The sequence below is a fragment of the Delphinapterus leucas genome, chromosome 1, assembly GCF_059928025.1.
Source record: "Delphinapterus leucas isolate spDelLeu-1000000601 "Yukka" chromosome 1, BTC_Dleu_Yukka2, whole genome shotgun sequence".
NCBI lineage: Eukaryota > Metazoa > Chordata > Mammalia > Artiodactyla > Monodontidae > Delphinapterus > Delphinapterus leucas.
The window spans coordinates 26,478,118-26,495,916 of record NC_143129.1 but is presented as its reverse complement, the minus strand read 5'-3'; the positions used below and the strand labels follow the sequence as shown (position 1 = coordinate 26,495,916).

Genomic DNA, 17,799 nt, shown 5'->3' with positions numbered 1-17,799 from the left:
CTCCACCTGTCTTGACTCCTACTTTTTCTGTTAGTTCTGGGATTTCCTACTTTTTATGCATTCACACCTGTGTTATTCTCCCCTCTATTTCCTACCTTTAGCAACAAATCTCCTAGGAGGGCTTCTTTAGAATAGGCTTCTACTTTGTAGAGAAAAATTAGCAAGCTTTACCTGGGTCTCCAGCTGTCTCAGTATTTGGCTCCTGGGACACTTCTGATGTACCCATGTCACTGGTCACAGGTTGATCCACGTGGCTGGGCTCTTCAGGAATCTGTACTGTAAGAACTTCTGTGTTTTCCCATGGAATATTCTCCTCCAGCGGTGGTTGTATGTCTGTAGGGGAGAACGCACTGGGCTGGCAAAGCTCGAAGACAGCCCCCCTCCAGCAGCCCCCTCACCACACATCTCCAGGGCCCCTCACCCCTTGCCCTCAGTGTGCTAGCATCCCGTGGGGCACAACTGGGCAAGGAAAAAAAAGAGTTTCAGTTGCTTTCCTTTCACTTCACAGATGCCTAAGCTACACAATGAAATTGACAAAGAAACCCTCATCCCGGGAATTCCCTGGTGGTCCAGTGGTTAGGACTACTGTGCTTTCACTGTCATGGCCCAGGTTCAATCCCTGGTCCAGGAACTAAGATTACACAAGCCACGTGGCAAAACACACAAACAAAACAAAACAAGAAAACCCCTCATCCCGAAGTATTTCATAAATAAATATATTTATGGTAGGGACTTCAATAAGCCTAACTTCTCTTAGCAAACCAACATATGCCCACATAGATAAATGTGCAAAAGGGAATTCCAGTCAAGAGCAGAAATAGGAGACGTCTATTCTACCCAGAAATAACAGGCCCCCTTCATACACAAGCATGCTTGTTTCACAGAGCTAGCCCAGAGAAGGGCATTACATACAAAGGCAGCTCTCTGAAGTGCCTTTCAAATATTTTCAAAGTACCTCCAAGAGTCAGAAGGAGTGAACTCATTTCTGTCCCTAAGAGGCTCAGAGCACACAGCCCAATGCGACCCACAGCAAAGGTGAATTTCTTTGAAACCTCATAGTTTACCCTGAAAATTCATTTGAGTTTTACATTCTAATCCAAAATATAGCTGCTTTGATTAAAAGCAAAAATGTTCCCATCTCCAAACTGGCATTCTGGGAAGATACATTTTTTCTGTGGCTTTATGTCCCCCTGTTAGTCTGCCGTATACCCTCAGTTCAAATGCCTCCATTTGAAAAGCATGGGGACAGAGAAACGAGTATGGAGCTAAGAATCAGCTTATCTAGGATGCTGGCTCAGCGTCAATCCAATCACTATTTCCTCAACGGCTTCTCCGCCAAGCGCTGTGTTAGAAGGCTCTGCATCCTGGTATGATCCTTGATCAAGCTGCATGCGAGAACCCGAGGGCCTGGTAGAATTTAACTACCTAAGTGACTGCCCCAAAGAGGCAGGAAAGAACATGGCATCCATCAAAGATGAAAGCTGGAGGGAATGAAGAAACTCGGGCAAGGCATCGAGTTAAAAGTTATGCCAGTCCGTCCCTGGACAGACAGCAGTTATTCTACATGTTCAAAAAAGCCCTTTCATGAAACTTGTACGCTGTTAACAGGTCTACTTTGTGCGTCATTTTCTTGTTCCTATCTTTCTCTTTTTATGATGTTTCTTTTTGAGAATGCTACCAGTCTCACTGTCTAAGGGAAAAGCAGGGCAAGAAATCCTTATCCACGCTCCAGCCTCCAAGAAAGAAGGCGGGAAGGGCCGTGTGGGCGTCCCCGTGCTGCCCCTCACCTCCGGTCACGCTGGGACCTGTGGACGTGCTTTACAAGCACGGCACGAGGTGCTTCAGCAGTCCCCTGGTCCCCACACCCGTTGCTCAAGCCCAACCCTACAAGGCCATAGGTGGGCGCCTCACCTTCCGCTGGTCCACCCCAGCCTTCCTCTGCAGGCTGTGCCACTGCCAGGGGTGCCGTCTCCTCCACCGTGGAGTGTCTGTACCTGACAAAATAGATCAGGTCTTGAACATCATCTAGCACCACAGCCTCTTCAAACATGCTACTGTCCTTCATCCCCAGGTCTCTGTTTTCCATCACACGAGCATCGAGCATCTTCTCCGCCTCGCTCAGAATGTGTGACTCCCAAGCACGGAAGACCTTATCTAGGACTTTCTCCACATTATAGGGCAGGCTCTCCCGCTGTGCCGACTTCAGCTTGGATGACATTTCCTGGAACATGGCTTCCAGCTTATGGACGTCAAAGTACTTCTGGAACCGCTGCAGAGACTGCTGATCTTTAAAGAAACTGCTGATTATGGGCAAGTCCTCCATGTGGACGCTGTGCTCAGGCCGTATGGGTGTATGTGGAGCCCAGGGGAATGGGTCGTCATCACGGTCCTCAGAAGCGGACCCCTGGCTTCCTGCATCCACGAGGTTCTGTACATCCTTCTCATCCTCTTTCGAGAGTTCTATCCCAGGCTTCTCTGCGAGCCCTGAGGTCTGCAGGTGTTCCTCAAGGCTGTCTTCTTTAAGAGAATCAGGATCTTTATTCTGAGACGCTTCACTGAACTCTGGAGTCTGATTTTCTTTCTTGCCAGGAAAGTCACTTCCTTCAGGGGGTCTCTGTGCTTTCTGATCCACACTACCTGGGTCCCTGCCTAGACTGTCTACCCCTTTACCTGCAGTCTCATTTTTTCTTTCATTTTCCAATATATTACTAGTTTCTTCTTTGTTTTCTTCAGTTTCAGGATCAGTCTCAATGGCACCTAAAACAGCTTTTTCAGGGACTTGAAGGTCCACATCTAACCTCTTGTCCTGAATCTCAGGGCTTTTTTCTTTAGACCGTTTCGCACTCACAGCATTTTCATCCTCCAGTAGCTCTTCGGGGCTGTAACCGTCATCTTCTGCTTCTGGATTTTCAGTGTGGAAACCTGGTCCTTCTGTGCTATCAGTTTGGCCCGTTCTTCCCACCTCCTGTGTGGCTGGCAGTGGCTTGTGCCCTTCATCTGAGGTGTCCGCTGTGACCTCTGTGACCTCTTCCCCAGAACGGCTTCTCTTCTCCCTCGCTTGCTTATGAACTGCGACAGCCACATCTCCTTGCTGCCAGGAATGATTTCTTCCCAGAATGGGACCCTCTTCTTCCGGTTTTCTTGGCAAACCAATTTCACCTGGGGGGGAGGACCTAGTCTGATTTTGAGGTTTAAGAAGCCATTCCTTTATAAGTTCCTCACCTGGATGCTCCCCCGAAAGCATGCGTGGTTTCGGTCTGTTTACCAAACCATCTACTTCCTGCTTGCTCTCTTTGGAAGCATTATGCTGATGACCACCCAAGACTGGTGCCACACCCACGGACTCCTGTTTAATCTTTCCCTCATCCCTTTGATTCCCTGCCGCTTTAGGTACCAATTCCCTCTCCGAGGCACCTTCCAAACTCCGCCCCCCAGGCTTCTCTTCACGGAGCATTTCTTTTGCGATATGAACGGCTGCTCCTTTTAGGTCATTCTCCTGGTTAGCAAAGGCTGGTTTTAATGTTTCCGTACCCTTTTCAGCAGCTGGCGAAGAGCTGAGGTGGCCGCTTTGAGGAGAACCACGCACAGCCATGCCTTCTCGCATCTCATCCTCTAATCCTACCTCATGCTGCACCAGGTCCCTCTTGGGTTCCTCAATCTTCCTCCCTTTTCCTTTAGTGTGAAGTTCTGTGTCCACTTCTGGGTCTTGGTCATTATTTGCTTTAGGGACTTCTACATTCAAAAGGCCATCTGCTGCCTTTTCAGGGTCAGTATGATCTACTGCTGGCTGTGGTTTCCCCAGTTTGCTGTCCAGGACTAACGCATCATCCCCTTCCTCTCCTTCCTTTGATTCAGTACTCTGTAAATCTGTACCCGTGTTTTCTTTACCTCCTGTGACATCAGAGAAGATGGCATCTTCCCAGGTTGTTAGTATATTTTTATCACCGTTTTTGACGCCAGGGGTCTGAGTTTCCTCAACTTTCTGCTCTTCACTTGAATTCTGCTCTTTCTCTGTTGAATGTTTCTCAACTCCAGAGTTCGCTGGAGCTTTCGTATCTTCTCCACCTATAAAGGTTAGTAATGGCAGCTCATCCAAGTTTTCTTTACTCTCCTCTTCTTCCTTCCCCACTGTGTAATACTCAGCCTCCAGCTCCTCAACAAAATCATCCTCTAACGAAGTAACAAGTCTGGTTGTCTCGTCATCGGACACAAGTGCATCGGCAGTTGAGCCAAATTTGGTTTTCAAGTCCAGAGTCATTTCTGTTTTCAAAAGTTTGTAAGCATCAATCTTCTCCTGTTCATTCGAGACCTGAGAGCTATTGCCGGTTTTGTTGTTTTCACTTTCTGGCACTTTTAACTTATCTTGCAGCATTTCTCCAAAAGGTTCAAACGAAGATCGCTCTCCCTGAGCATGACCCGTTTGACTATTTACATGGGGGTGGCTCTTCTGAGCCTCATGTCTTTCCCTGAGTTCCTTAGTGTTTTCTGATAATATACTTTCACTTTCCTCTGAGTTGGGTTCTACTGGTTCAGGGTCACTTCCCTTAGACGCTTCAGGAGGTTCTTCCACATGCTGAGAAGTTTCTTGTTTAACTTCCGCAGAATCTCCAGTGGCAGAATCGTACAATTCCAAAAATCCTAGAAGTTCTTCTACGTTATAATTATCAAAATCATCTCTTCCCCCATCAAAACAAACAAAATCTGTCTCCTGCAAGGGAAAGGAAAACATTAGTGTGTCACTAACCGAGTGTCACAAGAGCAAACGCTTACCCAGGCTAATGACAGCGATGATCTCAAATTCACGTTTGGCTCTAGAGGGGCTTTTGTGCCAACCTTGGGGAGTCAGGAGATAGGAGGATGGAATCCACTTTTCCCTGGCTTCCTGCTTCCATGAGGAAGGACTTCTACCTGAGCAATGCTCCTCCTGGCTTCCCTTCATTCTCTTTTCCCCAGGGGAGGAATGATTCATGTGGCTGGTGGGTTTGTTCTGCACCATCCCTGCTTTCTGCTTGAGACTGGATGGAAGGAACACACGCCCTCTCTCTTCCATGCTGTCAGTTTTACAGGGACAGCCCCCCTTGGGGAGACCCCCACTTGGCTAGCTCTGCCTGTGGCTGGGTAAGTCTGTCTTATTCTAGACTGCAATGTTCAAAAGCCCATTAATTTCCGCACACTTGAGCCATGTTCTCCAAAAAGCTTTACCAGTAAGTAATGGTGACATTTTGGTCCCCATCTACCTGACTCCTGGGTTTCTCCATTTGTTCTAAGCACAAGTAGGGAAAAGTAGGGTATCATTTATTGGGTCCCCCGACTTCCAATACCTATGCCTGATGTTCTGGGAATTTACCTCACACTAATTTGCCCAGGAGAAGCTGGAAGACCACCCAGCGTCTCCATCATCCTCCCCTCTAGGCTGTGCTTCTCTGCTTACCCAGCTGGAAACAGGGAGAATCACCTAGCTGACAGACTCTAAGTCTACAACAGATTTCTGGGTCATTTTTTCCTTGGATTGGGAAAGATAACTCAGCTTAAGAAGCATCTTACTGAAATACAGGTGCAGGGGAAGTAAAAATGTTAAGGAACAGAGAATGGTGTCAAGGGGCTCCCCACTTAACTATCACCACAAATACACCTTGAAAACAAGATTCAGTGAGGGATATATTCTACTCTAAATCAGGGTTCTGATTAGCTGTCAGTAAGATCTGCTTTTAGACTACCTGTAAGTCTATATTCTTCCTTTCCTCTTGCTAGTAAACAAATTGACATAAAATGGGTCGCAAACAGAAGGAAAAGTTAAAAAGCCAACAAAGATAATCTCCTTCTCCTAACTAAACTCTCACAATACTCTGGAGAGACCTGACAAGTGTGGTAAGGATGAATGATTCCTCTTGCCATCGTGCATTTCTAAGCCATTTCGTAATGTTGAGGGAAGCATGTTGTGAGAGGTACAATGAGAAGGCAGAATCCCCAACAAGTGAGGTCTCTGTGACCAGTGAGCTGCTGTCTCATACGAATTTCCCTCCCAGCAGCATCTTCATTAGGAGTGAAGCCTAACAGGCAATAGGGCTGATTTCATGTCCCTCGAAAAGACAAGGAAATTTCAAGAACAGCAGTGGCTCTATGACTTCATCCATTCTGCCGAGCTCAGCTGAGAAGTGCCCCAGGCCAGCAGCTCACATGCTCTTGCAGCAACACCAAAGAGTTATTCAAAGATTTGCATTTGAAGGTGGGCATCAATTCTTATACATTTTAAAACTCCAGAAAATAATCAGCTGGAATGAGGATCCCAGAGCACAAAATCCTTGTCATCACAAAGCTATTTTAAGTTGGTGCACCCTGGATGAATGCTTTACAGACTGTGCAGTCAGGACCTTGCAGATTTGAGGCTGGACCTCATCTGAAATGCTCAGGTTCCCTTTTCCAAAATCTATCACATAACTCTAATCCCTTAAATCATTACAGTCAGTAAGAAAACCTAGTATAATTTGGGGTTTGATTAATTTAACCTGATCTCTATATAGTTAAAATGTCTAAAAGCTATTCAATGAGTAGTTTTCAAAGTGAGGCACCTCATCTTACTTGTAAAAAAAGTATTTACCTCCTAAATTTAATAACTAAATACAAAGATATTGAATTCTTCGTCCTTTTTTCCTCACATAAAATAGCAAAGAAAAATCCTGAGTAAGTATACATAGCCTTATATAAGAACACCTGCTTCAACACATAACTATCAGATTATGTTATAAAGTCTCCCGTAAATTCTTTTCAAACTTTTCTTTCTTCCTTCCTTCCTTTCTTTCTTTAAAGGTGTCTAATAAATTAAAATCTGATACACAGATGTTAACTTTTTTTTTGATCAAAACACATTCAAAGACTTGCAAAAATACTTAATTGAATGTAACTGATGAAGTTATAAACCAATTTATAATTGAGAACAATAACAACAAAAAGTCCACAACTTACATCTGTTGGAACTTGTAGCTCTTCTTGAGTATATTCATGGACTACGCGGATTAAATCCTTTGGAAAATATCCAAAAGTACGCCCAACCTATATTAAATGGGCAAAAGAAATGAATATCAATCAAAATTCTGTAGAAGAAATATAAATGAGAGACTTCTTAGTAGCAAGAGGAAATATAAAGATAGGTAGATATAACCACAAGAGATGCATGTTGCTATTACGATTACAGAGATTATTATTCCAATAAAAATTAAGTACAGAATGTTGTAAAGGCAACTTTTCTAAAACCACTGAAGTTTTCTTTCAACATTCAGCTTAATTTTAAACACAGGGCACATAAAGTGAGATTTCTGAAGTAGCTAGAAGATCTGCATAAGAGAAAATTATTGTATATTATGTGATTAAAACTATGTAAATCAAGGCTGGTTAGAAACAATTCCAAATAACCTCTAACAAGAATTTATCTGCACATTTCACAGTATCACTCATAAACCAGTACTCAGAAGTCTTTCTTAAACCAATAAACAAAAGCCATGAGGGGACTTCCCTGGTGGCACAGTGGTTAAGAATCCGCCTGCCAATGCAGGGGACACGGGTTCGATCCCTGGCCCGGGAAGATCCCACATGCCGCGGAGCAACTAAGCCTGCGCACCGCAACTACTGAAGCCTGCGCGCCCTAGAGCCCATGCGCGGCAACTACTGAGCCCATGCATGGCAACTACTGAAAGCCGACCGCGCTCCGCAACAAGAGAAGCCACGGCAATGAGAAGCCCACACACCTCAATGAAGACCCAATGCAGCCAAAAAGAACCACACCAACAAAAAAAAAAAGCCATGAAAATTAATAAGAAAAAAAAAACATTTCTGAAAGGCATGACCACTACAACAAAAGGCAAATATTTATTGATATCATGAGCTATACTAGGTTTTTCAACAAATGGATTTTCAAGTATTTGGGGAGAAAATAAAATTCATACTAACTACACAGCAAGCTTAGTTTCTTGCAAAGTAAACCTCTATAGAAGATTATCCCATTTATCTATAGCACTAACCGCTAAGATATATTAAGTTTGTCCTCTTGAGAAACATATGCTGTCTTTTACTAGCTACAGTCTGAAAGGGAGAAGCAGATCTCTTTCCAATCATTAAAGGAGATTGACATGCAGATCAAATGCAAAAAAAGAAAAAAAAAGGCTATCTTATCACTAACTCCTAAAATATCCTCATTACCAGGGCTCTTGTTATATCTGGCAACTATGTGAAAGCCAGTTTTAGTAGAATACTGCCTTGAAGATTAGATAAGACAAGGCAATTTTAAATTGCTACACTGGCAGCTAAAGTCTGAAACTCTAAGAAACAAAAAGAAGCTGCAGGATGAAAACTAAGAAATAAAAACAAGAACCATTCTGATAGCTCAGGAGAGATAGTTTTTAATTTCCTTAACTATAAGGTTCATGAAATGAGACAGGAGACTGAGGGAAAATACATTTACTTCCTTCTCAGGAAAATTTTATTTTATTGAGAGAATATGGAAAAGGGAAAGAAATCAGAGCTCTGTGAAGAGAGGAAATACATTTATCTTTGTATAATCTTTGTCAACTGAGACCATAGGTCATAAAAAACTCTGTATTTTTACATTGAGTGGGTCCCGTTTCTTATGATCTGACAAAAAGATGCAGAATCATGGGCCCTCATGACTGAAAGTAAGCTTTATATCTAATTTTGCTTCCGTATATCACCTCTGCCAAGGAACTGCTGAGTTGATTTGGGAAAAGAAAGAAAAGGGAAGGGGAGGGGAGGGAAGGGAAGGCAAGGCAAGGGAAGGGAAGGCAAGGGGAGGCAAGGCAAGGAAAGGGAAAGGGAAACGGAAAGGGAAAGGGAAACGGAAAGGGAAAGGGGAAGGGAAGGGAAAGGGAAGGGGGAAGGGAAGGGAAGGGAAAGGGAAAGGGAAAGGGGAAGGGAAGGGAAAGGGGAAGGGGAAGGGAAGGGAAGGCAGGGGAAGGGGAAGGGAAGGGAAAGGGGAGGGGGAAGGGAAGGGAAGGGAAAGGGAAAGGGAAAGGGGAAGGGAAGGGAAAGGGGAAGGGGAAGGGAAGGGAAAGGGGAAGGGGAAGGGAAGGGAAGGCAGGGGAAGGGAGGGGAAGGCAAGGGAAGGGAATTGTTTCAAGAGAACAAAATCTGCATAGGCTACTATTAGGACACATGTAAATAAGTGCCGCTGCCCTGAAAGGAAATATTCACAAGGAAAATGGGTAAGATATGGGCCCTGCCGTTACAGAGCTTTTGACTCCACAGGAGGTAAGACACACATTAACTACAAAGCAAGGCAGTAAAAGGAACGCCACATAAGCAGTGCAAACAAAGTGCCACCTAAACAATTACTAGACAGCAAAGATCCCTTCTGGCTGGGAGCTGAGGGCAGTGCTTCCCTAGGAAGGCAGGGTCAGAGTTGGGAACCAGAAAGATTGGCAGGCTTTCTAGACGTGAATATGGTCGTGAGCAAAAGTGTGGAAGAGGGAAAATGCAAAGTCAAGTTCACTTATCCAAACGCTCCAGCTTCACCACTACATGAAAAATGCAGCCTAGGGACTTGGAAAAAATGTTCCAAGAGTAGAAATCTCACGCAGTAGACTTGAAAGAAACAGAATAGATTCTTCTTTGAATATGGTGATTCAACTGGGATCCCGCCTAAATACAAGGGCTGTACCTGACCAGTTGGTCTTACAAGACTCCTCCCTAGGAATCTGGACTGCCAGCAAAATAAATCGAATCTTCCCGATGGGGGATTCTCAAGCCCTCTTTCCTGTTGTTTGTTTGGTGTTTTATTGAGAGTAAAACTTTTCACATTTGGGACTGGGTGTTTCTCCGAGTTTGTACAATCCTAAGGGCATTGAGGACTCTTATTACTTTCAGTAAATAACCAGTCCACATATCACATAAAAAGGAAAGGACAAGAGCTCATAAGCCTCCCAATCAGGTCACTCGTAGTGCATCTCATTAAAAACATCAAAGCATGACAAAGTCAATGATTTCCATGTCTGCTGTCCTGGCACCCACAGAGCTGGCTGGGAATAGAGCTGCTTCAGTGAACCTGGGGGAGCAATTGTCCAAAAAAGCAGGAAAAGGATGCCCCAGCAGTTGCAAGCAAAACAAGCAAACAAACAAGAAAGCACACAGTGAAAATGATACTTTGCTTTTTTAACAGAAACAGCACACATGATTAGGTATGTGAATAATTTAGAAAAAAGTTATTTTTAAAATTAACTCCATACATGAATACCTGAAACACTACCTTGCCCATACTTTACAGGATTAAGCCCACAGATACTTCCTTTTTGAAACAATGAAGTTAAGATTTTTCAGGTTTCACCATCGGTAACTACTAGTTTGTTTCCGGCATCCGTGAGTCTGCTTCTGTTTTGTTACATTCATTCGTTTTACTTTTTACAGTCTACTTATAAGTGGTAACATACAGTATTTGTCTTTCTCTGCCATATTTCACGAAACACAACACCCTCCAGATCCATCCATGTTGTTGCAAATGGCAAGACTGCAGTCTTTTTATGGCTGAATAATACTCTATTGTATATATATCCACCCCATCCTTATTTACTATGTATGGAGCATCTGTGGCTAGTAAGGCCTAGAACTTGATGCTGAGGAGTGACAGCCAGAAGCAGTTCAGTTCTGTTTAAGTCCCTTTTCTGTGTCCCCAGCTGGGGACACAGAACCATCCTCTTTTTCCACAGTCTAGCAGAGAGGACAGGTTAACTCCATCAAAGACCCCAAGAAACAGTTTCTTAAATTTACAGTGCTGGCTTCCCTGGTGGCACAGTGGTTAAGAATCCACCGGCCAATTCAGGGGACACAGGTTCGAGCCCTGGCCCGGGAAGATCTCACATGCCGCAGAGCGACTAAGCCCACATGCCACAACTACTGAGCCTGCGCTCTAGAGCCCGCGAGCCACAACTACTGAAGCCTGTGCGGCTAGAGCCTGTGCTCTGCAACAAGCAAAGCCACCACAAGAAGCCCGCGCACCGCAACGAAGAGCAGCCCCCGCTCGCCGCAACTAGAGAAAGCCCGCGCACAGCAACGAAGACCCAATGCAGCCAAAAAAAAAAAAAAAAAAATCTGCAGTGCTAAACAAGCCAATAAAAGGGAAGAAAATTAAGTATGTCAAATTTTTACTTACACTTCCAGCCCAAACTTCAGGCGATCCCCCTGCCAGTTTATAGTAGACATATACAGGGTCACCTTTTTTAAAATTCACAAAACGACAATCCGGGCCTGTAAAATCTTCCAGAGCCTCACCCCGGTACATTAACACTGTATATAAAGAGAGAAAAAAAACAAGCAGATATCAGGATTCAACTTCCACAGTCCATAGTGGCTGATCAGGAAATATAAGAATCCACTGTAAACAACAATAAAGTTTCTCCAGTACTCTCTGGAACCAATCACTTTCAACTCATATGCTCAAAGCATCTATAGAGCTTTATTCATTATAAATCATGAATCCCCCTGCAAGTAGACAGGAGAGAGGGAAACTTTCCCAATGCGTCCACCGCCACACATGGCTGGTCTCAAGTGAAACTCTTGGTTCCCTCTCTAACCATCTAGTCCTCAGTCTTTGCTGTTTCATAATCATGAAAAGCTTCATTTTGCAGTTGGGTAAATTCGAGCGCAGATGCTACTAGTGTAAGCATGACTAAATGCAGAGGTAACAGGTAATTGGGGAGAGCACCCAAGAACCCCCAAGGGTTGAACTAACTAACTTGAACTAACCACTAAAAGGCCCTATCTTTAAGTGGCTGTAACTGCTACCATGCAGCAGTAAACACTGTCCATTTCATTTGCAGTCAAGTTGCTCTCTCCCTCAGTAGATGGATAATGGGAAAGGACATCACACCCTATTATGGATCCAATCACATTACAAGATATTATTTTTCTGAAAGTATATAATGTTGACTATACCCAACATTAAGGTTTATTTATTTCTATAAACAAAATCAAAAGTAGGCAAGTGGCTTTTGTTTCTATAAACAAAATCATATGTGGCAGGGACAAGCAAAACTATGAGAATTGTTTAGTAGTTACCTTCAGTCTTAAAATGCAGGACAAATCACACTCGATCTAGAAATTGGTAGAAGCAATATTTTTCTTTTTGTTGGCCAAATACACAGTTTCTAATGTAAGATGAAATGGACAATAAATGCAATTAAGCAGCAGAGAAAAAGAAGAATGAAATGGAAATAACACTTTCTCTAACAGCCAATTAGCAATAAGTACATTAAAGCACATCTTTAAATACATATCTGAGGGACAAACATATAGATTTAAAGGGGGTTATTCGGATTTTAAAGCTAAAATCTTATTATTTTAATACATGTCAGCATCCTAATTCAGATACAATTAGGTGAGAGGCCAAGGTGAAGGTGATGGACAATTTAAGACTGGGAATTCTATCAGAATTGGAAACAGCAATGTATCTCTTATTCCCCCTTAAAAGAGATCACTGCAGATTTGTAATAATAAATCAGATGACAACATATGCACACTGAGGAACAGCTATCTGAAAAGCACACAAGGACAGCTCACAGGCACACACCTTACTAAGTAAACACTTTATGCAACAGAACACAGACCCAGAGCCTGCTCTAGCTGCTGCCTGTTGTGTTTGGTTACATCTGTTTCGACACATGCCATTTCTCAAGTTATGTGACCACCATGGGCCCTTCCAACACCATGTCTCCATACTAAGGAAGCATCAGTGATGTGATTCTCTAGGTAACTGGTTTTGAGGAACCCAGGTAGGATACTGCTTGAAAGCAATGAATAGCAAACATCTGCTATATCCAACCCTGCTTGCTAATAACCCGGATTTACTCTGAGAAAACTGCAGGAACAATTCATGGAAGTTGCTCCACTTTCGTGGCGTTTATTTACATCAGTCCTAGGGTTACTTCTAGGAATGGCTTAACACAAATCAAAGACTGACTCCTTTCTTTCCTCTAACGGCTGGCAGTGCTACAGTTCTTCAAATTGTGAAATTTGGTTTCGACTAACACCCATTTTGAATATAAAGAGCTAAACTGTAGGCTTCGGCCTCCTCAGAACGAACATTTTTCTATAGGTACTGGTTACAACAGATGAACAACCGTTTCTGAAGTGGTTATCGGTAAGTTTACAAGGTTATTTGAGACCGGCTGGGAGGCCACAAGGATGATACTTGTCCGGCAAATACACAGGAAGACAGCCCAAGAGCAATAATGATTAAGGCTGAAGCGAGCTGGATTTATAAAACTCTTGCAGTATTTACCGTCTTTACTTTAACAATCCTCTTCACCTGAGTTTGGGGCTCTCTGCCCTCCTCAACGCCCACGGTCCACCCTCCCACCCCCAATTCGCGGTTAGGGAACCATTCCGCTTCCTGCGCAAAGAGGAGGCTGCTGGTCCCAGGTGGCCTCTTTCGAGAACGAAAGATTTTGACCTTTCCGGTGCCCTCCCTGTCTGGCTGTTTGCAGGAGCCTTCCAAGCACAGAAATGACAGAACTGAGGCAGAGCCGGGGAGGAGACCTTGGAACACACCGCAAGCCTGGACTCAGGGCTCGTCCCAAACCTAAACTCCAATCCCTGTTCAAAAGGCGGTCCGAGCCCCGAATCCCAGTGAAGCAGAGGGGCAAAGGGGCAGCGCCAGGAAGCCTTTCCCGAGCCCCACCAGCAACCTGCCGCAGGGAAGGCGCCCACCGAGCCCTTAGCGCATCTGCCCCCAGACTGCACCCAGCGAGGTCCCCGCCGAGGGAGCAGGATAGCGCTCGCGGGCAGCGCGGGGAGCCCAGGGAGAGCGCGCGCCACCCCATCCTTCCTCGGAGCCGGGGCGGGCCGGGGGAGGGGACGCTGTGAGCGGTCCCCAGGGAAACCGGGGGCCACCCCCGACCCCCCACCCACCCCCGCCTCCGTCGGCGAAGGAAAAATGAATAGCTGGCAACAAGTGGGAGGTGCAGCCCCCCCCCACGGCTGGGGCCGGCTGGCCCGGGCGCCGGCAGGGCCGGAGGAGACAGACGCAAGGACCCGGGGCTCGCCCACCTCGGCGCTCCGCCCGCCCGGCCTGCGGCCCCCCGGCCGGCTTGGTGCGCGGCCGAGCCCCCGCCCCCGCACCGCCCTCCCGGGCACTCACTGCTGCATTCGTCGTCCGCGCAGAGTTTGTGCTGCGAGAAGCGCCGGACGGTGTCCGGGTCCGGCTGGCCGGATACCCGCCAGAGCGGCCTGAGCAGGAGCAGCCACAAGAGAAGCCCCGGCGCCGCAGCCATGTTGTGGTCACCTCGCGGAGCCGGTGACGCGGAGGAGGCGGCCCGGGCGGGGCGGGGGGCGGAGCGCGGGGGGCGGGGGGACGCGCGGCGGGGAGGGGCGGTGCCCGCCGGGGTGTGAGTCCCTGGCGGACACGTCAGCACTGCCTCCGGGAGGGGATGGAGGGGGTCCGGGAGGAGGAGGAGGACCAGCACTCGCACCTCCTTCCCAAGCCTTTCTCCTCCGGTTGCTGCCTTGGCAACCGGGACTCTATCTTCTCCCTCGTCCAATCGTCTGCCTTTGCCCCTGTCCATTCGCAGTCGACCCTCCGCGAGACTACCTCCCTCGCCCACCCCTCTCTGCGACTTTGGATCCCCCGACCCCGCGCCATCCCAACAGCAGGTCTTCTTTGACACCTTCTTGCAGCTTCTGATTTCTGGTTCGTCCCAAGCTTGCTCACCCTCACCCTCCTTCCTGGTTTGGTACTTCCTTTTCCGAACTACCAAATCCCACCCACGATTTACCACTGATCGTGTCCAGTTCGAGATTCCCTCTTATTCGGACTCCCAGGGGTTTTGGGGGGCCCCATCCCATGACCCCCTTATATTAGGAAAGGGAGGTGTCAGTGGAATGGTGGGTCGGTGACGTACAATAGAGCCAGTGGCCTGCTTGCTCTTTATCCCCATCCCCGGCCCTGGGGGTTGGAGGTGGGCAATGGGTCCTCATGCTGAGATCTTCAGATTTGGGGGTCTTTATCCATAAGGGGAGAATAATTTAATTCAATGCAAATATATTGAGCTTCCCTTTTACGCTATTAATTCAGGCCAGACGCTGGACAAAGCATTAGGATGGTGAGGGGAAACACGTAGATCAACAGACAAGATATCAGGCCTTTGTCTAAAAAAGCCCACAGTTTAGTGGAAACAACTCACATCAAAACGACTAAAGAATAAATGTCGTTAGGAGGAAAAAGCTAATCAATAGCGGCTAACATTTATTGAGCGGTTTCTTAACGTCCAAGTGTTATTCTAAGGTATATATACATATATATATATACATATCAATTTGTTTAATGTATCTTCACAACAATAGTAGGTCCTATTACTATCTTCATTTTCAAGATGAGTACATTGCATTTGTCTGTGACCAGGGTCTTCTCACTGTTGTCTCTGCCAAGGCTATTTATCAACCTTGAATGCCAATCGAATGCATTAGTTTGTTTCCCAAACTGACTGGATTCTTTAAAAGCAAGAGGAAAGAATGTGGCCCATCCATGCAAACCATAATGCTGAATAAAGGAAAAGATGAGAGATGTTCACAGTTGTTTATCTATAGGGGCCATGAGATGTCCCATTGGTCCAGTGTCGTTTCCATGCTATCTGGAGAGAATGTATAATAGATTAGGTGACTGTCCAAATAGCAGTGCCATGAGGAGTTCTTCTTTTCTTTTCTACTCTGTGTTTCATTGCTTTAGAACCTTAGGTTCTAAAGCATCTCCACCTTCATATGTTGAAAAGCAAACTTCTTATTTTCTCTCTCAAACCATGCTCCTTTCAATCTTCCCTATCTCAATAACTGGCCATTTAATTCTATTTTCCAGGTGTTCAAGTCAAAAACTTACAAACTGTTCTTGACTTCTCTTTGTCTCATACCCCAAGTCCAATCCATCGGACAATCCTGGGCACGCTCTTTGAATTGCTTTACTGAGGTGTAATTGACATACAATAACTTGCACACATTTATAGTTTACAACTTGATAAGTTTTGACACATACACACTCGTGAGACCACCACCACAATCAAGGTAATTAACATATCCATTACCCCAAAGAGTTCTCATGCTTCTTTGCAATCCCTCCCTCCTCTCCCCTGCCTGTCTCCAAACAACCTTCTGTTGCTACAGATTGATTTGTATTGAATAGTTGCTAGAATTTGATATAAATCGAATCATACATTATGTATTCTTTTTTGTCTGACTTCTTTCACTCAGCATAAGCATTTGAAATACGTCCAGGATCTGACCACTCCTCACCATCTCCTATGCTAACATTGCAGGCCAAGCCACCATCATCTCTCAACTGAAAGACTGCAGTAGCCTCCTCACTGTTCTCCCTGCCTCTGCCCTGCCCTCCCAAAGCCCATTGTCTCAATAGCAGCCAGAGCGATCATTTCCTGATATAAATGTCTCTCCTCTACCCAAAACCTTCCTCTAGCTTTCCACTTCCAAGTCAAATGCAATGACTTTATTATGGACTGCACTGTCTTATTTGATCTGACCCTGCTCATCCCTTTTACCCCCATTTCCTAGCACTCTCCCCTGGCTCTGTTAGTTTCACTCAAGTACACCAAGCCCACTCCTGCATCAGAGCATTTGCACTTGCAATTTTCCCTCAGCCTGGAACAGTTCCCCTAAATAGTCTGCTTGGCTAACTAGTTCGCTCACTTCATCAAGAGTCTGTAACAATACCATATCTTATTAGAGGTGCCTTCCCTGATCACTGTACATAAACAAGAGCTCCTTCCCATGATTACCTAGCCCATCACCCTGCTTTATTTTTCTTCAGAGTAGTTACCACCTGCCTTACATTTGTTTATCTATTTGACTGCCCCCCTCCCCCAAATATAAGTTTCACGGGAGAAAGGATTTTGCCTTACTCATTGTGTAACATAATCTCCAAGGAAAATGTCTAAAATGTCTAGAATGTATGAGGTACTCAACAAATGATTTGATAGATGAACCCATAATTCCTCACGTATTGTAAATATACTACACTATTAACCTACATGGAGGCTCCATATATAAATAGCACCGAGAGGGAATATGCCATGAGAGCAAGGCATTTTCTGTTTTCCCTTCAGCGGCATACTCAACACTGGAAACAAAACTTGGAATATATGCACTGTTGATTGAGGGCATATTTGTTGTGGAGGGAGGGAATGAAATTGCACTGTACTCTTTTCCTGTATCTTATCGGAATATTAAAGCAGATAAAGAGGTCATTTTGGAATTTTTCTTATTTCTATTTAGAGTAGTATTAATGACAATTCATTGGTGGAAAAAGCAAAATTCCAAAATGACCTGAGTATCACTTCACTAATATTTAATCTGACTGATTTTCACGTATGCTTTTATATGAGGAGTGGGAGTACTCAGTTACTAAGGAACTGGCTGCTTAGTTTGTAGATTTTCTAGGGGTTTATGTGCATTATTTTTTACTATTATTATTGCCTTAAAGAGATATTAACAAGTTTGGTGGCTAATCAAAAAAAATCTCAGCTGACCACAGTGAGAGTGGTGGTAGTAGTTCTTCCGGCCTGCATATATATAATTATAGTGGATGAATCAGCATTCAGCTTTACTCATAGCATTTAAACACAGATGTTCAGGGCTTCCCTGGTGGTGCCATGGTTAAGAATCTGCCTACTAATTCAGGGGACACGGGTTCGAGCCCTGGTCTGGGAGGATCCCACATGCTGTGGAGCAACTAGGCCCATGAGCCACAACTACTGAGCCTGCGCGTCTGGAGCCTGTGCTCCGCAACAAGAGAGGCTG

General features: G+C 45.2%; 1 protein-coding gene across 3 annotated transcripts in view; it reads right to left on the bottom strand.

Annotated features, from left to right (window-relative positions):
• The window catches only part of MIA3 (MIA SH3 domain ER export factor 3), a 64,677-nt gene extending 50,384 nt beyond the window's left edge, over window positions 1-14,293 (bottom strand). For 2 of the 3 annotated variants that reach the window (XM_022579272.2, XM_022579269.2), the window contains exons 1-5: window positions 14,138-14,293; window positions 11,153-11,286; window positions 6,964-7,050; window positions 1,912-4,708; window positions 172-333 (exon numbers count right to left, since the gene is read on the bottom strand). In XM_022579272.2, coding sequence (XP_022434980.2) covers window positions 172-333; window positions 1,912-4,708; window positions 6,964-7,050; window positions 11,153-11,286; window positions 14,138-14,270 — 3,313 coding nt within the window. In that variant the 5' untranslated portion in view covers window positions 14,271-14,293. Of the gene's footprint in view, window positions 1-171; window positions 334-1,911; window positions 4,709-6,963; window positions 7,051-11,152; window positions 11,287-12,057; window positions 12,147-14,137 lie in introns of all 3 variants that reach the window. The other variant, XM_089907082.1, reaches the window with a different exon arrangement.
• Between the last annotated feature and the right edge of the window lie 3,506 nt (window positions 14,294-17,799).